Raw genomic sequence first — 25,983 nt, forward strand, 5'->3', positions numbered from 1 at the left:
AATGCAAATTAAGGTCTAGCTTGGTCAGAACCACTGAGAGATGCCTGGAAATATGCTTGTACGAGGCAGACTGAGAAGGACAGAAAATAATGCAGCTAACTAAACTAATTGTTTAGTTGTTTAGTCACTAGCTGTGACTGAGACTTCTACATGTGGTGGTTCATACAGCCTGGCACGGCACAGCACAGCCTTTGCCCAAGGATGGAGGATGAGAGAAGGAGCTGGGGTACCTAATGATTGTGCTCCAGCCACGGCAACAGAGCCGGGAGTTGATGGAGTCAAGGCAGGATGGGGCAGGCTGGGAGCGGGGAAGCTGGAACATTCTTCTGCCTGATGTATTTTCCATTGGCCAGATGTTCCCCAGTTGACATGAGCTGCGAGAGGCTGCATGCGCCAGTCCCGGAGGGTGTTCTGACCCCTGGGAAGCACTAAAGAGGTCCAGGCCTGCCCAGCATTGAGGAGGCACAAAGGTATTTCGAAGCTCTGATCCTCTCCTCTCCCACTCAGTCCCAATGCCAAGTTCAGCTGTGGCGTGGAAGCCCAGCTGTGGCGCAAGATTCGTTTCGTACATTAACCCGATGAGCTGCAGTGCCATCTGAGACCAACATGTAGTTAATTGCTGTGAGAACAAAACTTTGGATTTCCTGACCTATTCAAAGTTTGAATTTCCCATTCACTCAGCACTCCTGTACTAACAGATGGTATACAGGGTGTAGCTTCAAAACTTCCTGCATCAGAGCATATGTAAAGAGAACAAGAGGAGATGAATTGCACACCCCTAGAAACCTGCTCTTTATTTGCAGAATGGTGAAATTCTAAATAAATCAATTAACATGCCCAAGCAACCCCCATCTTCCATCCAGATAGTGCTGGCTGAAACCCTTCCACCCAGATAGTGCTGGCTGAAACTCTTCCACCCAAGCTATCCCTGCCATGGGGAGCTGGAAAAGCACTGGTTACAGGAGCTGACTCATCAGCTGACTAGCCCAAAACCTCAGCCACAAAGGACCAAAAATGCTGGTGGTGGCATGAAGCGTGTGGGTGGGAGCAAGGAATAAGCAATCATCTGGCAGCCTAATGCAGAAGGGAGGGTTGACAACAAGCCATTATTTATTCCCCCCTTCCCGCCCTAAGGCTCATCTCTCTGCTTCAGTGATTCTCATCATCTTGACGCTGTGGTAGGGCTCTTTGTAGGGAGGGAATGAAAGGTACATCCCCTCCCTGTGGCCCATGCAATGAAAGCATCAGCAGGCTATCTGAGCTCACCACACCCAGATTTCTTAGGGCAAAAGGCCCTCATGGAGGAGAATGGAAAAGAGGTTTGCCCTGTCCTGCTTTCGCCCAATAGGAGACAAGAGCAACGACTTCTGGAAAAAAGAAAAAGGAGATCATTGCTTTCCCAACAAAGTCAGTCTATTACTGGAGAGGAGAGATGGAGATCCAGTTCCAGAATGGCAGACAGCAGACGTAACCAAAAGTTTCCAGGAGCAGAGCAAGGAATATTAGAAAAAAAGGGACAATATTGTAGCAAAGACTGGAAAAGACAAGGGAAAAAATCTATATGGAGAAAACAAGAAAAATCTACAGAAGATGAAGATGCAAAAAAAAACCCCAAATTTTACAAAGTTAGGTGGATTGTCACTAAAAAGACTGCTAGAGAAAAAGAGGTGGAAGGGAAGACACCACACTAAACACCAAAAATAAAAAGAAAAAAGAAAACTAGCAGATTTAATTAAAACTTAGCATGAAAGTATACTGATAAAATCCCCCAAATTGTTCATATGCATCCCATTATCTCCACAAAGATCTAATTTTTGAGTGTTCATTCCCTTTAGCAGACTCCACCACTGCTAATCTGGCTATTATATGGCTAGTTCGTCCCCAATTTAATACTCACAAAACATTGTCCAGCCAAATTATTGGTGTGCTGATGGTGTGACCTCACACCTCCCAGTTTCAACCCCTCCAGGGGCATTTTTTGCTATGACTCTGAAAAATACATTTAACTTCAGGCAATGTGTTTTTTTAAACACTGGGGCAGATTTTGAAAGCCTGGCTTGTATTACTCTACTAATGCCAAGGTTAAGCAAAGCATAATAAGGAATTAAGGACATGACCAGTTGTCTTTATGTTTCTTCCCCAAACAAACTTGTTGTTTTCTGAGAATAGGCTTTTAGGCCAAATTTTGCCTACAGTAGGTCTTTCCTGGCAAATTGCCTCAGTGGAAAGGAGATTAAGTTTCTCAATGTCCTCTTTTCTTGGAATTTTTCTGTTACATTTCCCAGTCTCCAATACAGGCAGCTCAGGGCACAGGAATATACAGCTTAAAAGTCTTCCCCAAAATGTTTTTCACATGCTGTTGTATTGGCATTTGGCAAGAGAGTGATGAAGAGTCACAACACTGTAGTTAGCAGCTTTTCTCTGGCTGGAGAAACCACACTAGCTGAAATTTATCTTCAGAGAGTCAGAAGACAGAATACCTGCTGAGGCTACAATATCTAAAGTAAGCAAGCTGACCCCTGTGTGGGGACTGTGACTTGACTTGACTTGACTTGACTAGATAAAGACAAGATAAATAAATACCTCTTTTCCAAATGACCTCTTGGAACTCAGTGCCCCTGCACTAAGTGTTGCTGCAAGAGACACATCTTCTGCCCAGAAACTGACCTCTCCTCTCAGCTCATGCTGACACTGGTGACAATCTCAGCCCTTTAAAACCCTACTGGTTTTAAAGATACTATCAGCTGCTACCATGATAATTCTAAAGTATGATGGCAAAGTAACCTTCTAACTGACGCTGTCTCTGTTTTTCTAACCATAAGTTGGCAGCAACAAATGTAGGGTTCATCACTGTCCTGAAATGATACAGCACTTACTGCCAGAGTTATTAAATATTTCCAAAGTTATTGCTAGCATCAATAAAAAGGAAGAATGTGTGTTGCAATGTACAATACCTTCAGACTCTCTGACATGTTACTGAGTATGTTTGGCTCAGAAGAAAGGGCTCTTCCCTTAGGGGGACATACAGGACTACATTGCTAGGGTTTAATACAGTTCTGGTGGTCCTGAAGAAGTGCTGAAAACATTAAAAAACCTCTTGAACCCGTTGTAATTTGAGTGCATTCTGCCCCTGGCATGACTGCACCTTTAAGAATTATAAAAGTAATTTCAAACATTGCTAATTTCCTCTTATTACTGGCTGTGAGATGCACAGCCTTTTCCTATATGCTGCAGTGTAGATGCAGTGCAGAAAAAGCATGGAAAGAAGAAATACAATTTAATTTTTCTCTGTGTACTGTTGTGGTCCTTACAATAGCATATCAGAATATTCTCCACATAATTCCTTATATTCACCAGCTCAAGATACATTTTAAAGGCTGAATTATTTATCCTCTCAAGAAAGATTTTAATGAAGCATTATTTATTGTGCCATTTTCCCACACAAGGCTTGTAGGGGCCATTTGATGGCACAACATCAGTTTAATAAATTATTTGGAAAAAAAAATATAGAGGGTTTCTGATAGGTTTTCACTGACACTGATATATAACATAATACCAACACGCAGAAGATAGCATTTCCTGCACAGATATTGAAGTAGTCAGGGGAATACATGAGTTTAATATAAGGTGACGTGTTTTGCAGGTATACCATTTGTATTGCATAAAAGCGGTTATGAAGTTGTCAGTGGACTAGAAAAAAAAAACAAAACAAAAAAACTTAAAATATGTTGTGTTTTGATTTAGATCTGATCTTTGCTTGTCCTCTTAACTTCTTTCCGCTGTTCCAAATATGTAAGTAGCCAATTCATATTGCAGGTTCAGAGGTTAATGGGAATAGTGGACATTTACTTACTATAACAAATATTTACTTCCTATGTACCTTCAACTTGATATATTCCATGCAGATATAAAGAGGGAACGCATTGGGGGGATTTCAATAGAATTTTAGGGACATGGTACGTTCGTGTGATACGTACTTTGGCAAGACTCTTGTATAGCATCAAACTTTGACAAAACTAATGATGAGCTTCTTTAAAAGAAGTTTTAAAGTCCACTTGTAACTTCTCTTACTAAGCATCTAAGTTTGATGATGTGCATTCTGCTTCTACTTGATGTCAAGATTTTAGAAAATTTTTCAGTTCTATTATCTACAATATTGCACCAAAAAGTGCAAAATTTAAAACTGCACTTATTAAGGGAAACCTGCTGTGCCTCATTGCATTTCATTTCATGGTGGGGAACTTTCAGAGCACTGACTAATATGTTACTGTTACATTGGATAGAGAAACATCTGTGTTAGTCCCATGTGATTTTCTTTCTAATAAAATGAAAAAGACACAAACTCAAATACAATTAAATGAAGACAAGTCCTTCAGAGTGATCCATTGATACCAAACTGTATCACATAGCAAAGTGAGGCAAGGTTTGCAGAAACCAGCCTTCTATTAATATTTTATATGGCTCAGGGGGAGCCTTATCACTCTCTACAACCACCTGAAAGGAGAGTGTAGCCAGCTGTGGGTCAGCCTCTTCTCCCAGGAAACCAGTGACAGGATGAGAGGACACAGCCTTAAGCTGCACTTAGGGTGGTTCAGGTTGGACATTAAGAAGAACTTTTTCATTAAAGGATTGTTAAGTATTGGTATGGACTGCCCAGGGAGGTGGTGGAATCACAGTCCCTGGAGGTGTTCAAGAAACAGCAGGACATGGCACTTAGTGCCATGGTCTAGTTGACAAGGTGGTCATCAGTCAAAGGCTGGGCCTGATGGCATTGGAGGTCTTTTCCAAACTAAATTATTCTGTGCTTTTGTGATCCACATTGTATCAGAGTTCTCTGCAGAGCTTTACTGTGTGCTGTTGCCCTAGAGTCAGCAGTAGGAAAATGAGAAGGGAAGCTAGGAGGACAATCTCCCACACTATTCCCTAGCCTAAAATTATTTGTCTTCTTTGTCTTCAAAGTCCTATGCAATTACAATATGCCAAACTAAATTCCTTGTTCTGTTGGATAAGAGGTATTGTCTTTCCTTTAAAACATATCTGTGCTTAAAATAAGAAACAAAGTAAATCATTTTCTTGACAGCAAAGATACACACTTCCTCTCAGAGATGGTAATCACTCATGAAGTTGAGAACAAGTGTAAACCAAGCCAAAGTTCATGCCTGGGGGAATGCTCTCCTGCCTCCTATCCATTGCATCAGTGATAAGGACAAAACTATTGCTAGTATCTTCTACAGTCACTAAAATTGCTAGCAAGTTCTGAAGTAAAAATGCCATTTTTCTTGTGATGAAAACCAGTCTTGTTTCCATATTCAAGGAGAACATGGGTTACAGTGGAACTAAACTCCAAGTTTTTCCTCAGTCTCCAAGATCTAAACACAATTTAACTCAAGAGAATTAGATCAATGGAAGTCCATTACTCATAGCACAGGGTAATGGAATTTGAGCCATGGTGGACTGTGAGAGTATTTCAACAGCTGGTACCAGGCTGGGCCAAGAAGGGCCTCAGCTGCAGAGCAGGGATTAAGCAAGCAGGGTGCACAAGCAAGATGAGCATCACAGAATACAAAAGACAGTGTGTGTATCAGTGTCCTGGATTAGATGGACCCAGATTTTTCCTTGTCACTTGCATTTATTTACATATTATTGCCACATTCATTTACATCTATGCTACATGACATGCACAGTGTGAGTTAAGCAAATTCACTGAGCACAAAAGCCTACCAAGTCAAAATGGTTAAGAATGATTGAGCAAGCTGGAGAAAGGCGAAGACCCACACTCAATGGCTCAAAGTATTTTGGGGACTTTCCCTAGCACGGGACCAAGGTAGAAGCTGTGGTTTGTGGGAACACCTATAAAACCAGGCATTGTGTGCATGGCTGACCATGTGTCTGGTCCTGAGTGTGCTTCTACTGTTGGTAGAAACAGTGAGACTCTCCCAGTGCAAGATGTCCTCAGAAGAAATCTGACAAAGATTCCCCTCATCTCACTGGCAATTTCCAGCTCCCTGGTTTTCTAATCAGTCTTGATAATATCAAGAGAAACATTGGAGCCTACAGGGATATTCATTTGGATGACATCCAGCAATAGGAAAGTTATATGACATACAGATCCAGAATTGCAAGAGGAAATTCTGCAAGAAGAATCCTAATGATGGTGTGTTTCCCAAAGACAGCAAAAATCTACGTAGTCAAGCCTTTCTCATGCAGGTGACTAAATCAGTCTGACAGCTCTGAGTTTGTAATAGCTCTGGTAATAGAAAAAAACCCACAGCACATGACACAAGCACCCAAGGAGCACCAGAAAATATCTGAAACTTATTTATAACTGAAACTAAGATCCTTCATTTGCCATTAGTAAAAAAAAAAAAAATATTGAATTTAGAGCCAGTCTCGGAACATGACACCAAACACAGTGTTGGACAGGTTCCCTTGATCTTCAAAGGTTATGGGAATTCAAGCTATTAAAAATTGTCTTTTTCTTCCTGAATATAAGCTCATTATGAAGTAAATCCTGCTTGTAAATCAATACTTGTCCTACAAAACCCATCTTGTTTGCAGGAAACTAAAGAGAAAGCTCACCAGGACAAGGAGGTACACCCTCTTACAAGACACCAAGAGCAGACACAGTTCTCCAAGAGTCAGCAAAGGCCTTCCAAGGACAGAGACATCTCCAGGTTATGCAAGGGAAGCTGTAGTAGGGAACAGCCTCAGCTAATTGTAAAATGGAATGAATGGTGCTCCCAGGAAACAAGGGAAAGCAGAAAATAGTGACCAATTAGTATAAGCAATATGTCCCAATAAAATGGTCTCCCTGGGAATGAAATATATTTAAAAATCTAGTCAAAATAATCCAAAATAATATTTGAAAATGGGCAATGTGGAGGAGATTGCATTTGCAGTGGCTTCTCTAGAAAGGAGTCCTGCCAGATCTCAGGGATGAATGAATGCAGCCATCCTGCTTAAAGACTTGATACTTCTACTAAAATTTCACTCATGTAATATTTTAGTGCTTGATTACACAATGACTTGCAGACAGTAGGTCTTCCTTCAGCAATTTACTTATACACCACTCAGGCAGCAGAACAGTTTTTCTTTTTTCAGTTGGTGTATTGCTAAAAATATGGTAAAACTAGAGCACAGTAGAGAGTAAAAAATGTTTCTTTCATGAATAATCCATTTTTGGCCAAAACACTCCAAATATTGGTACAATTTGAATACGCCAGTTCAATAAAGCCACAGGAACAACCTTACCTGTTGCACACTCTGACCACAAATGTTTCTTCTCGGTATAAGCCATTGAATATGCTGCCCTAAAAACCTAAATGACCCAAATGCTTACAAACTAATTAAGCTACAACTGTGGACTACAGCAATACATATGCTAAAGACATTTTATTTATGTTAAAAAAAAAAGTCCTTATTTCTCTTCCAAGAAAGAAATAATTCAGACATTTCGTTTCAGAGGACAGGACTGGGAATGCTCTAAATCAGTAGACGATTTTTTTTAAAAACCAAACTTAACTTTGAGTTAAGAAACTCAAATACATTGGGGAATTCTTGACTCAAGGTATAGGCTTCAACCCTAACTAATCAGAGGAACACAACTTGAATCCTTGATTTGTGTCTATAAGCACAGGTTTCATTTTAAAAAAAAGAGAAGTTTGAGGATAATGTGAAAGTCTCTAATTATTTACATAGTGGAAATCAATATATAAGTCATACCAAGAAAAGATTGGTGGGAATGAGCAGATGGACTCAAGGAGGTACAATTTCCTTCTTCTTCTTCTTCTTCTTCTTCTTCTTCTTCTTCTTCTTCTTCTTCTTCTTCTTCTTCTTCTTCTTCTTCTTCTTCTTCTTCTTCTTCTTCTTCTTCTTCTTCTTCTTCTTCTTCTTCTTCTTCTTCTTCTTCTTCTTCTTCTTCTTCTTCTTCTTCTTCTTCTTCTTCTTCTTCTTCTTCTTCTTCTTCTTCTTCTTCTTCTTCTTCTTCTTCTCCTTGATCTAGGCATTTTATCCTGTTCTTATAAATCTTTCTTATAATATTTATTGGTATTTCAGATTTTCTATTATTTTATTTTTCCTAAAATTGTTCTAAATATATGCATTATAAAGGACCTGGAGAGAGTCCAATGAAAGAACACGAAAATGATGAAGAGACTAGAGCACTTCTCCTATGAGGAAAGGCTGAGAGAGCTGGAACTGTTCAGCCTTCAGAAGGGAAAGCTCAGGTTGGATCTCATCAGAGTGTATAAATACCTAAGGGAAGGGTGGAAAGAACAACAAGTTCTTTTCAGAAGTGTCCAGTGGCAGGATCAGAGTAAATGAGTACAAAGTGAAAAACAGGAGGCTCTCTCTGAACATCAGGAAACACATTTTCACTCTAAAGGTGACCAAGCATTGGCTGAGGTTGCCCAATGACTCTCTGTGGACTGTGGACTCTCCACCCTTGAAGATATTCTGGACATGATCCTGGGGAACTGGTTCTCAGTGACCCTGCTTGACCAGGGGCTTGGATCAGGTTACCTCCAGAGGTTCTTTCCACTTCAATCCATCTGTGGATGTGATTCACTAAGACTATGGTTTTAAATTTAAGGGAAGGCTTCAGGCTATTGAAACTGGCTAACAAATGAAAGACAATTTTTTTCCCACGGAAATGGATCCAGTATAGGCCATAACTGCAACAGTAAGCTCAACCATATTAACTTAGTTACAGAATCAGTTGAATCTTGCTGTGGAAAAATTTCCCATGCTTATGTAAAGTCTAAAAAACATACTTATAGCAAAGAAGAAGATTTTTTTCAGTCCAGAAAAAGAAAATTACTGAGAGTTTGAAAAGAAAACTCTGGGAAAACAGAATTATTAGGAAGAGACAGTGGGGTAGAAAGGGGTGCCTGAGAGCCACAGTACATGCACTGTAGAGGAATTTTGGATCTTCAGACCAGGAGCTTTAGTTCAGGTAAGCAGCACTCCTACAACACTCTTGAATAGCATTACATTGCAGATTATTAACTGAAAGCAAGACCACTGTGCTTTCTTACCCATCTCAGGTTTTAAGACCTGAATTTTCTGTGTCGCTGGAGTGTCGTGCATGTCCCAAACGGAAACAGGTCTGCAGTGGGGGCTGCAGCATTAAATATTCAAATATCACAATAAATAATAGCCTAGAGGGTCTAATGAATGAACGTGAGGAATCTCAATCACAGTAGTATGCTTCTGATCTAGAGGAGTATCAGCCATGGACACTGTAGGAGGAGAACAAACCTGGAACACACTGCAAGTAATTGAGGATACTGAAAATCAGGCCAGCTGGGAGGAATCCTTTGTTGCTTTCTTCTTAAAAGGGATAAATTCAATTTCCATTAAAGATGAATATTGATGGGAATTGGATCACACCAAACACATAGACGAGTAAAAGGAAATGACCCACTAACATAAATACTAAATCAGGAGAAAGACAGAAACCACACAGTGTGTGCTACCCTGTCAGAAAAGGGAAAAAATAAAAAACCTAAAAAAATTCTCTCTCTATCTATCTATCTATCTATCTATCTATCTATCTATCTATCTATCTATCTATCTACATATATGTATATGTATATGTATATGTATATGTATATGTATATGTATATGTATATGTATATGTATATGTATATGTATATGTATATGTATATGTATATAAGAAGTTTAACTGAAGGGGAGAAATGGGTTAGAAGAAGATAGGGCAGCTTGGTAAAAGTGACCAGGAAGTCCTGGAATCAGTGGTTCTTGCAGCAGTGGCAATCCAAACCACAGCATTAGAAGACAGAGGATCAACAGAAGGGAGACTTCAGTACACCTGGAAAAATCTCAGAGGACACGTATCTGAGGGAAATAGAATCTGGATGTTTTTTCAACAAATCAATATATCGGAGATAAGTGTAAACTGTCTCAGTGTCAGTGAAGAATGGGCGATGTAAGAAAAGACCACCTTAAGAAAATTTTGAGTTCTTCAGTGACTGGAAGCTCACAAAAAATCTCTTTTAAAAATGAATAAAATAAAGGACAAATGTATAAGAAGATAAACAGAAAAGCCAAGGTATAGTATCAGATGCAGCAAGAAAGGGGAGGTTGTAAAAGTCATGCTGGAAGCCCTTTAACCATACAATGTTGGGAAAATAGTTTTCTGCTACTCAGCGGAAGGGGAGCTACAAGACAATGAAAACAAAAAAGTTTAGTGTTTATTGCCTCTTTTTGCTTCCATCTGCTAGGAGCACCTTCATGGCTGTAAAAGCTGAGGTGCCACACAAAATGGAAACAATTTTTTTGTTTTCTACAGAAGGGGAGCCTGAACTGAAGCGGGAGACTTCCAGCTTGGATTTTAGGGATTGCAAAGGAAGGTATTAAATGAGACATGTTGTAGATTTGCAAAAATATTAGATAGTGACCCTCAGGTTAAGGCATAAATTATTCTCAGAAACGTTGACAACAAGCTTGTTCCCTAGAATTTTTAATTCTACACGGAAACAGATGAACTAACAGTTGTAAAAATTTCTCAAACTCTACGGTAATTCAGTTTACAATCCATATATAACTTTAGTCTAAGGCAGGTCAAACAACATGTCTCCATGCTTGACTGTCACTAATTTTGCAAAGATGTGGATTGCAGTTTAAATATAAAACTTACAGAAAATTTTAAATATTTATTCACAGAGCTCATCTGTGACTCTCTACAGTCCATATTTAGTCATCCATAAATCTATCAGATTTTTAGCTTTCAAAATCAAATTAAGTCTGGAAGTAAGTAAATACAGAGAAGGCACTGAAGTCTGCAATAATGATAGATTTAAAATAATACATGGGGGATATTTTTGTTGGGAAGACATTGGTTTTGTGCTTGCATGCACATCTCTGTTTTTGCATATGTATATGTGTGTATGTAAAAAATGTCCAGATGGGCAAAATTACAAGCTATTGAATTAAATTATGCTTTATATAAATTATGTAGTAAAGGATTTAAAATTTTAAAATTGATCTATATTGAGGTCTGTACATTTCCTATCTAAGATTATACTCAAATCAGCTATCATTTATCAGGAATGCTTATGGCTTAAAGGTCTAACATTAATGAATGAGATATTGAAGGAAAAGTTTGAGTGGCCTATTAATACAAGGTTAGTTACACTTAGAACTGAAAGATGAGGAGCAGTATAACCCCAGTTGCAACTGTGTTGGTCTATCTAAATTGTTGTAGCCAGTTTCCTTACAAGGACTGGGAAACGTAAGTTAGCTCTCTCTCAGAAAGGACCTGAGCTACTAAAAGGACAAGGCGCTATTCTTCTGAGATTTATTTACTAACTCATTACCTGTACTAGAAGGGAACAGGTGAAACAACCAACAAAATGCAGCTGGTTTTGAAGTGGAGCAAGACCACCATTTCCCCACCAGTGGAAAAACTGAGGAGTGAGAAGCACTAAAGGAAGTATTGTCAAGAGTGGTAAAGGAAGACAGACTACAATTAACGAGATGGAACACGTCCAAGACAGAGGCCCGGCAAACTCCAGTGGCCACAGACACCAAGTGCCACTCCATGCTCACAGGGGCCCCACCCAAAGCAAATCTTTGTCAGGGCCAAATGACAGTCATTGTTTCCTGTAGCAACTGATGTCTCTCAGTCATCAACTAACCCTGGTTCAGACCCAGCTCCTTCATACACGAGGTCTGGTGAGATTGGAAGGTTATCGCTGCAAGCCATTTTGAAGTGCTTATCAGGAAAATTCAAAATTACTAAATGCTTCTAGGCTGGGGGAGGTGGGGTTATTGATAGAGCTTCTGCCAACTGATACCAGAGATATGAAGAATCTTAAACAAGTTGACAGCAGAATTGTTCTGAAGCAAAAGGAAAACATTTCTAAGAATGAGGGCGGGAACTCACCACAATGACTTAAACTGAATCCTAGGAATATCTGTCTCAACAACCAACCCTAAGTTTTGGAAAGGGACCAGGCCTTTGCTTAAACAGCTCAAGTAAGATGAACAGGCCATATACTTCAAGGTGCTAACATCTAATGGTTTTTAAATGGGAATAAATGACTGATGGATGCTCTCCATGCACTAATACCTAATTCTCTGCAAAACCATTTTCACACTTGAAGTCAATATGGTGAGGTTACTCCTTCCAGCTGGCTATTGATCTTCATAAATGTTTCTTCTGCACACTGACAGAGTAGCTACTAAAAGGACACCTAGTGGTAAGTAAATGTGCCCAGAAACCACTGGCATTGTTGAAGGCGTGCCACTGTAATTGGCATGGGAAATGCTGACCTGTTATGGTTTGAATATGCAATGTCACATATCAACTTATGTGTCAAGTATCGCTACCCATCTATTTTTTAAAATGGCAAGCAATATTCTTAAGAGCATGTTTTAAAAACCTGACATTTAAGCTTAATTTCCTCAAAACTCAGAGAACAATTTTATTAAATGAAAGATGCACACTACAAAACTTAATGTACTGAATTTCCACTGTGTCCACTTTAGGAATATTGGATAGCTGAACAGAACTCCTTGTAGATATGTTTTGCTAGATATTCAAGCCAAATTTCTTCTGAGGCTTCATCATTCCTTGGTTCCTCCATTGTGCCACTCTAAAATATCCTAAACATTCCTTCCTTTCTTGTCTTTTCCTCCTATGAAGAAAAACAGCCAAAGAATATAAACTATACACATTTCAGCTGACTTTAGTTTCTTAGGGGTTGTTTGTTTGTTTATTGATGTTTGTGTTTTGTTTTTGTTTTTTTTTTTTGCCCATGCAACTTTATAGTCACTTCTTGCCTGTGTTTATTCCAAACCCTTTTAAATGTACTAATACTCTTGTGACCAGGAGATGCCCACAACAGAAAACTCTATTCCAGATGGAGTTATGCTGGTCTCATGCAGAGGGGTTATGACCTTCCTCTGTAGTGGCATTCTGCCTCTGGGCAAACAGACCAAAATCCACACTTAGCTTTCTTGTTTATGTCAACATTCCGTATCACAGGCATGGAACAACTTGCTGACCACAGTCCCTCTTCCATTATTGTTTTTATGTTCTGGTTATTGTTTTTAAGATCTCTTTTCCAGGTTTGTCTTTTCTATTGAACACCAGTTTCTTTGGATTAATTTTCCCTGAGTGAATTAGTACAGATTTACTAAGCCATTTTTCCAGATACATTTTTTATCCAATTTTCTAACATCTCCATATGCCACTGGTCTGTTCTCTGTCCTCAGAATGTTTATAAGCTCCCAATTTAGTGCCATCCTTTGATTTAAAAAGCCACAAACAATCAGTTTCTGCTCTTCTATCCTCTTTCATCACAACGAAGATTGAAACGCTGAGATGAATATGTTTGTTTGCTTTTTTAGGTGACTTGCTACCAAAGTTTTTGCTTAAAAGGAACCCCAAACAGATTCTGCCTTTTTTCTTCATAATTACAAGTAGATCGTGATCTTCATGAGGGATGCAGCAGACTCTGCCCTTACGCAACATTTGCAACCATTCCTCATGCAGCTCAGTTTCCTCAGCTCACCTCTCCTCCTTCTCCACCCTTCTGAAGCTCCAGCCTGCTCTCTTGTCTTAAAATGGCATGTAGTTTCCTTCCTTTACTATAAACAATGCTTTCTGTAACCTTAGTTTCATGATGTAAACATTTAAAAATAAGAATGAAGGGAACACAAACTATGTGTTCAATTAGGTAATTTGGGGATTAAATTAAAGGAAATTTCTCAAAACATGGAACACAGAACATTTCAACATAATGCATCCTGGGTTTGCTTGTTTTCCTTTTATCTCATCCCTTTAAGAAAAGGAGAGAGTGGATCTTAGAAACTCTGGCAGAAGAGTAGTGAAGGCAGCTGAAGAGATATTATTGCTTGTGAATGCAAAAGAAATGAAAGTCAGGCTTAGAGGAAGGGGCCATACCACTCAATTATGTGTTCAAAGGGAAAGAGAGGCACTGTGTAAACTGCAGGATGCTGGAGGCTGGGCAACCACCTGCCACAGCTGACATGGGAGGCTCCTGCTATCAGTGATATCACCCTTTGTAATCTCATGTCAGCCTCATAAAATGCCCTGCAGCCTGCCAAAGTCTTTTCAAGCTGGCATTTCTTTTATGCTAAAATGCATTTTAAAAGCAAGAAGGCAACCAACAGATATTATTCTTTGGTTAAAGAAAAGAAAAATATATATGTACACACTGTGCCTCATAAGGAGTAGTAACAGGAAGAAATAATGAAGTGCAATAAATGAAAAATAATGTCCAGAAAAATATTTCTGTTTATCTCTGCAGTCCACCTGTAAGTTTTGGTCAACTATATTCCTTCATACACAGGACTTCTTTCCTTTTTTTTGAAAACAGCTCTAGAGAGTATTTCCATTATTAAATTACTAATGTGGATTTTGCTCTTGTGAACTCCTCAGCAACAGAAGAAACTCAAAATATCTTCAAATCTGGAAGAATTCATTTTATGTGCATCTGAAAACACACATTTGGCTTTCACTTTGTGGTGTGCCAGACAACTGTACTAACGAAATGTAGCCTAGTACAGATTTATTTAGCACTTGAAACTTTGAATCTCTCTTACCCTGGAAGACAGTGATCATTTTGGCTTTTCAGGTGAACCCATTTCTCCTGGCATACAGCAAACAGGTAATACAGTAGTTCGTTGACTTTCACATCATACTTAAACAGGCATTTTGAACTTTCATAATAACAGCTTCAAATAGAGAATTCATGGTATTAACAGGTATTACATTTGTCCCAAGCTTTTTTCGCAGTTTAGTGATTTTACAGCTCTGTTTTCCCATTTTCTAAAGCCTGCTGATGAAAGATGGGCGTTATCCCACTATTTGGTGAAAAACACACAAACTACATAAGAGGAAATGAATTACATTTCCAATGCAACATGCCATGCACAAAATCAGTTCAATAATATATTTTTTTTGCCCTGCCTTTACCAATACAATATTATTTGTTACTTTTGCTCAAGATTAGTACAAAGCAGCAATAAATTAGTGGGATACTTTTAATGGGATGCTGAGATCATAAGGAAACCTACCTTGAAAGAAACTTTTGACTCGGAGATAGCTGACACTAAGGCGCAAGACAGAAAGTTTGTCCAGCTTCGATACAATGTCAGGTGGAAAAGGAAGGAGGCTGGCCAGGTGGTCCAGTTCTGCATTCAGACGGTCTCTGTGTCTCTTTGAAGGATTTGATTTTTCATTCCCAACTGCAGGCCTTCTGTGGTGGAGAACACATTTTCGATTACCCGTTTTACTTCCAGAGACTTGAGATGCTGTATGCAATTAATTGATAACAGGAATACTTTGCTTAGTTTCTATTAAAATCTTTAAAGATTCTGTCCTCTGACAAAAAGAGATTTACTGTTCTGCATTTTCCAAGGTGCAAAGGCACAGGCTTTGTCTTCTCTTTTTGTATCAGGCAAAAAGTGAAGAACTGGTATCTCTTACTCAGGAACTCTCACCTTAGGGAAGTGGGTACTTTCTTCACATTCTAGTCAATATCAGGAAAAACAATTTCTCATCTTTGCTGTACAAATGAGAGGCAGAACAACAGTGGAAAATTCCAGTGACTAATACATGAACCTGTTCAATACCCACTGTATTCATTCAAAGCATCTTAGTTCCCTCCATTTAATGACTCAAGGTTAACCCATGGCTTAGAAGATAATTAAGAGAAAGAGCCTGTCTTTAGACATGAGTTTAAAAACTATGGAAGGCAAGGTGAAAAGAGACTGTTTCCTCGAGCTCAAAACTGCTGTGTACATTTTCACTTTTACCTTCCTATATCAGTAATAACAAAGATAAGAATTTGGTTTCTTTGGATATTTCTCACAAAACATAGAGATCAAAGTTACTCAGCTTTCTAGGCCAAGCAAGTCCATCCCCATTATGTGTTCCTCTTATGTAATGGACAGTACTAGAGAACCTAGAATAGCTGCTGTGAAAATTCATTAAGAGGAAATATATCACAAGTGAGGAACCTCAATTTCAGAATGGCCATGAATATTCCCAGAGAAGGTGTTCTCAAGAGGGAGTAAGGGAAAAGCTGGTGCTTTTGCCCACAGAAATGGGCACCTTACTTCCAGGAGACCTGAGTGGGAAGGTGAGAAGTTGGTTGGTTCCTATCAGTAACCAGGACCCAGCAGCATTCCATTGCTATTCTATTACTGGACCCAGCAGTAGTCAAGAGCATTATCCAGGTATGAGCTAAGGATACTGGAGCCATAAACTACATGAATACTTAAGAATGGGAAATGGCAAGTAAGAAAACTATGGTTGTGCTAAAAGTTTCTACTTTCACCTTTCTCAATCCAAGAACCATAATCTTAAGTAGCTAGCTGATATTCCAGTGGACAATGAGAATAAAAACTAAATATTTGTCACACTTTACTACTGCGTTTTCATGCTACACGCATGTACTGCATTTTTCAAACATAAATTTAATTTCTAGCATTAACATTTCACCAGGTGGTTAAGGTGTTAAATTACAACAGTATTAATTTGTGATTGCAGTTGTCATTCTAAAAAAGGTTGTGCTTTTAGAACAACTTATATAGGACTACTAATTTAGGAATTAGTAAAAAAAAAAAAAGATCAGTTTTTTGAAGAGCAGTTTTGTATGTGCGACTGCTGCTAACTGAAAACTTCTTAAAGAAAATCAGGTATGAAAATTCATTGCCACTTTTGAGAACCTCACTTCAAGAGAACAGCATCAGTGGACAGAATGGATGGGAAAAAATGGAGGCAGGTTTCACTGAAAAGACATAATTTCTGCTATTTCATTAAAAATGCCAATAGTAATATGTGGTTCTTCAATAACTCAATCAGTTACTCCAAAGACATGGAGAAAATTTTGCTGATTGGGATAAATGAATGAACAACTTTCCTATATTAGAGAGAGGAAATATAAGAAAAAATAATGCAATCAACAAAGAAGGAGCCGTGTATTTTACTTTTTCTGAGCTAACTATATTTTGCAGTAAACCTTGAGGCACAGACATCCTGTGACACCAAAAGGATGTCTGATCTATGGAGGGCAATAATTTTGTGGGAACATAACCTACAGCTGAGCAGAAGCTAAAGAACATAAGCTTTTGCTAATCAGGCTTTACATCTGACAAACCAGATGAGGCAAGGAAGCAATGTACAGGGCAGAAGAAATTAATTAAAATATGGACAATTAAACTGATGAGTTCAAGAATACTGTCAAGAGTAACATGAAATAGAAGTTATTCAAGCCTATTTACCAAATAAAATAGTGAGTGCTCCATGCCAGAGAGGAATGCCTTGAGACAATTAGGTGGTCTGCCTTTGTACTGAGTGCAAGGAATAATTTTCTGGAGATGGCAGGGAATGGTGTAAAAAGACTAGGGGAGAAAGCTCAGGACAGAGTCTTCCTGAAAACTCAAGGAAATGATTCAGTAAGGGAGCGAATCCAAACAAACAGGGGTTTGATGTAAATGGGAGTAAGATGCCAAGTGGATGTGATTTTAAACAATGTGAGTTCTATGGAAAGGCTCAGTTAGCTAGCCATAAACACAAAGGCACAGGCAGGGAAATTCTTCAGTGGGCTGCTTTGAGGCAAACAGAAATTCTAGCCTTTATTTCGAGCTGAAAGTAGATGGTGCTTGTGTTCATGTTAAACTCAGGATTGTCAAACTGTAAACAAAGGCATAGGAGTCACTCAATGATCCCTCATTTACTCCACTTTCCTTACAACACTGCTATAGTAAAGGAGCACATGCAATTAAAGCAATAAATCTGGATTTTCTTTCTTCTTATTGTTAAACTGTCCAGTGGCAACAAGTACTTGTACCTGTTCAGGACCCACATTAGCAGTCCCTGTGTGGTGGGAGCTGTGTGGGAGCTGGTGCAGGGAACATTTTCTGTTCCAGTGGTACACAAAGCATTGAGCCATTTTTGCATTAGTGATTCAGTGTGTCCATGACACACAGACTGCCACTGGTGTAAACCAGTTTGGTGAGCTCAAAGAGGAATTTCCTGCAACTACAGTTCTGTCTGCTGCTCCCTACCCTCTAGAGAGCCCTACCCTGTTAATGGAAACTTTGCTCTGAATAAGTTTTATAAGTATGCCAATGAAGGTCTGAGCTGAGAAAGGTCTAATCATTTACCATGACAGCAAGCTTCCAGTAAGAAGGAAAAGGGAAGAGAGACCATGAGATGCACCAGATAGGCTGAGAGCAAAGTAACAGCAGATGATTATTGTGAGTGTACTGACCAGCACCCTCAGTCACTGAGCTGTGCTTGGACATTGTATAGGAATCCTGGCAGAGCTGAGCTCCAGTGGCAGCCATGTGTATGTGGATGTTCACCATCTCCTGTGAACCAAAAGGAGAGAATGAAAGAAAGCTGCTTGAAGGAAAGGCAGCCTTTTGCCATCCTCTATGTCTATTCTGCATCTTCACAGCAAGGAAAGGTGAAAGCAGAACTAATGGTCAAGAAGATATAACACCAGCAGAGCAGATGAGAGGTGGGATAGTGTGGTACCAAGTAAGAGGAAGGGCTATGCCACAAATTGCCTTAAAATGAGACCTAGGAAGCAGGAGAGAGCTGCACCTCCTGAGGTCTATGTTTACCCTGGCACTAGCATGATTCTGGCTGAAGTGGTCAGTCTGGAGCAGTTAGAGATACACTCAGAGCTAGGGCAGGTGTAGGTGCCTTTAAAGAGCTGTAAAATATTACAAGAAATGTTTTGTAGAGGAAGAGGTTTTACAAGATGCCTGGGTTTGACATGAAGAAGTGGCTGAAGTTCTCAAATGGTAACTGTCCTGAAGCATTGTCTTAGCACTTCTAAGTATTAATTTCAACACAGTGATTTTAGCTTGAGGTTAAAGACAAGATCTCTTTAATTCCCAGATGCTTGAATTACCAGTAAAATGTTGTATTTCCACAGGAAATAAACACTTGGTAGAAAATGTTTCCTTTAGTTAAAATGCTGGCTGCCTGGCTGAAAAGCATATCTGATGGAAAATTTTCAATTTGTCTGAGCTCCAGGTGTTTGAACTGTGTCCATAAATGCCAAAATTCTTTAGTGTAGATCACATTTGATGGAGCTTCTTTGGAAGTTTTTGGGCACAAAAGGAAAACAGGTATGGTTTTTCAGTTTTCTTGCATCTATACAAGTAGAACCTGAACCTTATATGTTATCTGAATAATGACAATCTAATGAAGATTTCTCTGCTAGTTCTGTGTAGAAAGCAAGACTGATTTTAATACATTTAAAATATACAAATATACAAAATGCAATATACAAAAATACATTTTCTTTACTGTTCTGTAAAACCACCTCAGAATAGAATTCCTGTGCCTGAGAAAATATTCACTAACATAATGAACAGTATAATTCTGTGATATTCTGGATTAAAAGCCAGCTGCAGAATCATCACCTGGTTGACAGTCTGATCATGAGAAGATTTTGTAGAATCAGAGAGTTGGCTTCTTGGGATGCACTGAATATGGGGAGATATAAATGTACCAGTTATTCTGCAGAGGGGAAAGCTGCACTTCTGTCCTTTAAATTCTGACCTTCAAAAGCCTAATCCATGAATCCCTATTGAAATCCAAGTATCCTGCTCACACTGAGGCACCTGAGCTCACTTATCCTTTTGTTAAAAGAAAGGTAAATTCTAGAGACTATTTACATTAAAAAGAGAAGACTGGCCAAAGAATACCTATCAACTTTATTTTCTGTGAAAAATCAGGATTTACAAATGAGCAAATACTCCTCCCAGAACAGGTGCCATTATCTACCTTGATGCATTGGCAGAATGACAGGGGGGAAAGTACAACAAGGCTGTGGAGGAGAAAGGGCTGTGCTGTCAAACAGGAGGAAAAAGCTGTAACAAAGATGGTACAACATGGAATAAAATAATGGTTAAATATGCTGCTCAATTAATAGGCTTTGTCTACCCTTCTAAATTCAAGAAAAAATATTCAAAGCAGCATAACAGTAACCTCAGGGTCCTGAAATGTGAGTAAGACCAATAGGACTGAAAGACACAGACAGGGAAAGGAGCTCTGTCAGCCAGTCAGTCTGGGGCATTTAGAGCCTCTTTAGAGGAAAGTCCCCGAGTGAGGGAATAAGCACAGGAAAGGCTTACCAGAGACCAAGCCCACAAACAGATAAGGTTTGAGGAAGAGACCAGTGTTGCTAGGAACTGAGAAATCATCCTCAGCAAGCAGTAAGTAACTAACCACAGAATATGGAGTGCTGTCTCCAGTGTGGGAGTTCAGTACTCTAAACAATCCAAACAGTGTCCCTTGTTTTAACCCATGCTTCTTAATCAAAATTGTTCATGTCCTGGCTTGGTAAGTTCATGCTCAGGTGCCTGCACTGCAACATCACAGAAAAGCTATTTTCAAGGCAGCATCACTTGCAATGGTTCCCAAGATGAAAACTTGGTTGTGTAAAGTAAGTGAGAATTTGCTTCTGAGAGTATTAAAGCCAGAACTTCTATAAAGGCTAATGAGGTTCATTTCCATGATTTGTTAGCAGGTAGTTCTCTTAGCCATTGCATTTATCTAGAAATCATCTTTGAGAGGAGTTCTAGCTAGCATGTAAACTCCAAACATTAGTTTAATGTTTCTCAAAGCAACTGCAAGTCTCCTTCCTTTCTCACAAAAGTAATGATCCATAAACAGTTCTGCATAGAGGTAATTTAATGTACTGGAAAAGTTCCATCCCTCTTGCAATTGTTATAAAATCAAATATCCACATCCATACTGAAACAGTAGTGCAGAAATCTTACATACATTTTGAATTCAACACTCAAGATTTTTGCAGGAAGAATTATTTGCTCATGCCATTTTTCTTTGTTTATCAAAATATGACACATTTTAAACTTAAAGAAACATTTTTTTAAGTGAGAACAAGAGGTTCATGAGCAAATACTGCCCAAAATCCAAATATCAATAGATGTCATTAAAACATTCAGAGAAACTCCCATTTTACTTTAAACCAATATGCATAATTTTAAGCCAAGTGGGTTATTTTTAGAAGTTCTGAACAACTGAAAATAGGGAAATCTATTTTAGTTACCTTCTCATCCTTAAATTGTGTGTGTGAAGGCCACCAGTGCCAGTTCATAATTTTAACATGGTAAAAATGTGTGTTTCATAATCATATGATCAAGTGTCACACAGAAAATGTGGGATGATTACATTAAAAAGCTTTATTTCACAGATCGGTTTATGGCATCTGGATCTCATTTACATTTGAGTGATAGCGACCTTTTTTTTCCCTCCCCCCATTTCAAGCATCTTGTAGTAACAAATTTCCATTGCATTTCTTCTTTTCCTGCTTTGCTTTCGCATACACAATTCCCCTCTCCCATTTTTCTCCTAATGAGAGTGATCCCATAATAAAAAGAAGTCTGAAAAATATGTGTTCTATATGCAAAAAGTGACTCACCAGTCTGCTCTTTCAGCTGGCTGAACTGACCCACTTTCCCAGCTCGCACATGTTGGACTTAGCAATGCCCCAAGCAAGGCTAAGCCCTGGAAAGAGGAAGGGGGGGAGTGCAATGCTAGTGCTCTGGTGCCACTCAACACATGGGCTTCTCAAAAAGCTCCTTGAACAGGCATCAGGGAGCATAGAAGCACAAAGGTGGCAGCCACCCCTCCAACCCACTGCCCAGCTGACACTTAGTCCAACAGAGTGTTCTGGCTTTGAAAGGGCACTGTCCATCTCCACTCTCCACAGCAGCACCATGGTACCCACCACAACCACCCCTGGCCTCCTCCCGGGACACCTAGTGATGGGTGAGGATGGTTTGACCCAGGCTTGGCACCCTTCCTGGAGACATCTTACCCATGAAAAGGCAGCCTCCCAACCAAGGGTTTCTCATTGCAGAGAAGATTAGGTCTCTCCTGTGTCACTGGACCATAGGAGGAAAGGAACCCTTCTTCTACACCATTTCTACGCCCATATGTTTGGAGGGAGATGCCTCCTGATGAATATGATACTTAACTGTTTTTGAATGGGTTTCCTCCTTTTCCTCCCAGCATACAGGCATTCCCCTGGAGGAATCATGGCTTTGACACTGAAAAACAAAAGGAATAGGTTTCTTAGTTTGGAGGTTTCTGTATTTCAGACTGTTGTACAAAATGACAGCACTGAGAAAGTTCCACCAAGGAAAATGTTTGTTCCTTGAGTGTGACGTTCAGCAACACTAAAAAAGCATGGTGGCATTAGTTAAGATAGAAGCATACAGCTTATTCCAATTTCCTACCCTAATATTATTAGAATATTGATGTTTATGTTCAATTTTCATTTTTTCCAATTCAGTATACTATGCATGATATAAAATGGGTATAAAATACATCCTGTTTACTAGATATCCATTTTTTTTCCCTTCCAGGCTCATTTCTAAATTCAGCTAAACAAATAAGAATGAATAATACTACCCATCATCTGCTGGGAGGACTTCACAGCTTTTAAAATACACAGGAATATTATCTCCATTACTGACAGTGTGACTAGTAGGTTGTAATTATTCAAATCAGCATTTCTCCAGATCTTCACATCCTCATTTTTAAAGGCTGGGAATATAGCTGTCGGCAGCTCAAGATGTGACACACAGTTTTGTGGTTAGCACTGGGACCCAATGCAGTGCTGACTGAGGTGACAATTTTCACACAAAACTTGGTCATATTGATTTACTTGAGTATGTTAGCCTTGGAGACATTGCAGGATGGGAAAAAGTCTTTGCATTCAGTCTATTTAAATCTTCTGGAGATTAGCTGAATATCAGAGTCCCTTGAATTTCTGTTGGAAAGAATATTTTAGTCATGCTAAGTGCTATTCAACAGTGGGTTCATGCTGCCAGAGAGGTTAGTATATCTCAAGAGTAGTTGCTGCTTTGTGTAAGATGTAAAATTAAAGGGAACTACTGTGCCACTGAATTATATCCCATGCTGGTGAACACGTGTGTCATGTAAAGCAAATCATAAACTTACTGAGCTTAATTTAAAAACCATTTAGAAGGGTTTTCTTTTTCATTGAAAGACAGCTTTCTGATAACTAGAAATCTTTTGCCTTCCAGCTTAAATTTGTTCATGGTCATATTATGCCCATTTGTTCTTCTGCCAACATTGTCTTTTAGTTTAAATAGCTCTTCCTCCTCCATTGTGTTTACTCATTGGCATATTTTTAAATATCAGTCATATCTTCAGTCAGCCTTCGTTTTTCTATTCTGGGACAACCCAAACTCTTTTATTTCCCTCTCCTGTCACAAACTGTTTTTTCTTCCTATCATTTTAGGGGAACAGGATTAAGACCAGTTTATTAAGCAAAATCTAAAATGCATTTCATACATGCTAGCACAGCACCCTTTGCTAAATTGAGATACCTTAGGTCTACTGTGTTTCCCTCATCTGGAAAATCAGTTATTGTGTCAACAGACAACTATCAGGTTACTTTGTCAAAATCATTTAAATCTACATTCCATTTTTACTCCAACTACAGCTGTTATTTGTTCTTTCCTTCTGAGAAATCATTCTGAAATGATGCATAATATGGAGATCAGACTAGTTGCCTTCTCTCAAATGCAGGTTATGGTGGAAACACCAGTCATTCTCCAGCTGGTGCAGTAACAGGCATTAAGTCCTTCCAGAAGCAGAAACATTTTTTTCCACTATTGCTGGAATGATTTCCTGTGATGTCAGATGGGTGAACTGCCTGTCCAAAGTTGATGAGGGATATGATACAGTGCAATAAATACTGCTGCAGGGTAAGATTATGCCACAGCCTTTACTTAGGTAAAGCCTTCTTGCCACCTTCAAAGACCTTGTTAAATTGGTTTAATCTGCAAGTTCTTTTCTTTCTAACAGTCTGCCAGTTTCTAAGATTACACCTGCCCTCACAGGTTTCCTCCTTCAGTTGGGAGCTAAAATGGTGTGGAGATGCCAAAAGAACTGCAGTTTCTTCTGAGACCTTACATTAAAAGGCGTTTTCATTGTATCTGTAGTGGATTGACACTGTCTGGATACCAGGTACCCACCAAACCCGCTCTACCACTCCCTCCTCAGCAGGACAAGGGAGAGAAAATGTAGCAAAAGGCTCATGGGTTGAGATAAGGGAAAGATCCCTTACCGCTTACTCTCACAGACAAAACAGACCGAACTCAGAGAAATTAGTTTAATTTATTACCAATCAAATCAGAGCAGGGTAATGAGAAATAAACCCAAATCTCTAAAATACCTTCCCCATACCCCTCCCTTCTTACAAGGTTCAACTTCACTGCATTTTCTCTGCCTCTTCTGCAGCAGCACAAGGGGATGGGGAGTGGAGGCTGCGGTCATTTCGTCCCACACTGTCTCTGCCACTCCTTCCCCCACAGGGGGAGGACTCCTCACACTCTCCCACGAACATCTCCAACACGAGTCCTTCCCACGGGTTGCAGTTCTTCACAAACTGCCCCAGCAAGGGTCCCTTCCACAGGGTCCAGCCCTTCAGGAACAGGCTGCTCCAGCACGAGTGCTCCTTGGGATCACAAGTCCTGCCAGCAAATCTGCTCTAGTGGGAGCTCCTCTCTCCATGGGTCCACAGGTTCTGCCAGGAACCAGCACAGGCTTCCCATGGAGTCACAGCCTCCTCCAGGCATCCACCTGTTCTGGAGTGTGGTCCTCCATGAGATGCAGGGGCACAGCTGCCTCACCATGGGATGCACCATGGACTGCAGGGGAGTCTGCTTTGGTGCCTGGAGCACCTCCTCCCACTCCTTCCTCACTGATCTTGGTGTCTGCAAGGCTGCTGCTCTCACATATTCTCTCTTCTCCCTTCGTAAACACGTTATCCCAAAGGCACTGCCATCGCTGCCGATGGGCTCAGGCCTGGCCAGCAGCAGGTCTGTCATGGATCTACTGGACACAGGGGAAGCTTCCAACAGCTTTTCACAGAAGCCACCCCTGTAGATCCCCACTACCAAATCCTTGCCATGCAAACCTAATACAATATTGTAATACTTTCATGTTCTGAGTCCTTCCTGTCCACAATATGAATGTATGACTCATAGTTCATGTTTCAAAACAGTGTCACATGCTAGATTTCCCTTCTCTTGCCTTCATGAGCAAATTTAGAAGGAGGAGAAAGGCTTGAACAGCATAATTCAACTGAAAACTGAAAGTTAAGATTTCATTCAATTTCTCAAAAGGGCCACTTTGTTTTAAAACCCATTCTGGACCAGTTGATTAGTATGTGACAGCAAACAGAAATAACTAAAAAGATCTCAGTATTCAAACTGAAAACCAGGAAATAAATAGCAAACAATATGAGCTAGAATTTATGGAGTGCAAAATGCTAGTTAGGAAAGATAAAGGCCCAAAGGAAAATTCACAAATCTCAGTGCTAAAGCCAAAATATAGCCATTTAGAAGAATATTATGAAGAAAGCAATTCTAAAACGTGTACAGTTCTAATTTGATGGAGATGGCTTTATGTTAGAACTGCATAAAAGATAAGGGCGCTCAACAGATTTATTTCTAGCCTCTGAAAAGAAGGAGACTCATGCACTCCCATCAAACAAGAAGTAGCCATGCACTCTTCAGGCCTTCCACAGGAATTTTCTACAGAATTAGAACAAAGGGTTACCCCAGCAACACGGTATGAAGCCCTGCCCCAGCAATTGAACACCAGTGTCCTAGACACACATACAACCAAGAGGTGCTTCTGCCACTACCACTAATGCCAGTAGTGGCATGATTAAAATGAGTCTGAGAATGCATAAAGACAGAGGCAGAAAGTTCATGGCTAACAGTCCTAAAAATATGTCTGAAAACAGCACTTGAATTTGTTGAGCTGCACAGATCCATAAAACACAAAAACATCTATTTTAAAAACTGGAGAAGAGCATGTATTCACAGTCCTACCTTGACTGTACTTTCTTCTGATCACCTGTGAGCTCTTCTCTCCACCCCTAGGGCAGAACAGCC

General features: G+C 39.6%; 1 protein-coding gene across 1 annotated transcript in view; it reads right to left on the reverse strand.

Moving 5' to 3' along the window:
• AHRR (aryl hydrocarbon receptor repressor) overlaps nt 1-22,088 on the reverse strand; it is a 63,184-nt gene extending 41,096 nt beyond the window's left edge. Inside the window, exons 1-2 of the mRNA XM_062500458.1 lie at nt 22,024-22,088; nt 15,070-15,251 (exon numbers count right to left, since the gene is read on the reverse strand). Of these exons, the coding sequence (XP_062356442.1) occupies nt 15,070-15,251; nt 22,024-22,085 (244 nt within the window). The 5' untranslated portion in view covers nt 22,086-22,088. The remainder of the gene's footprint in view (nt 1-15,069; nt 15,252-22,023) is intronic.
• Between the last annotated feature and the right edge of the window lie 3,895 nt (nt 22,089-25,983).

The sequence above is a fragment of the Cinclus cinclus genome, chromosome 1 (assembly GCF_963662255.1).
Source record: "Cinclus cinclus chromosome 1, bCinCin1.1, whole genome shotgun sequence".
Lineage (NCBI taxonomy): Eukaryota > Metazoa > Chordata > Aves > Passeriformes > Cinclidae > Cinclus > Cinclus cinclus.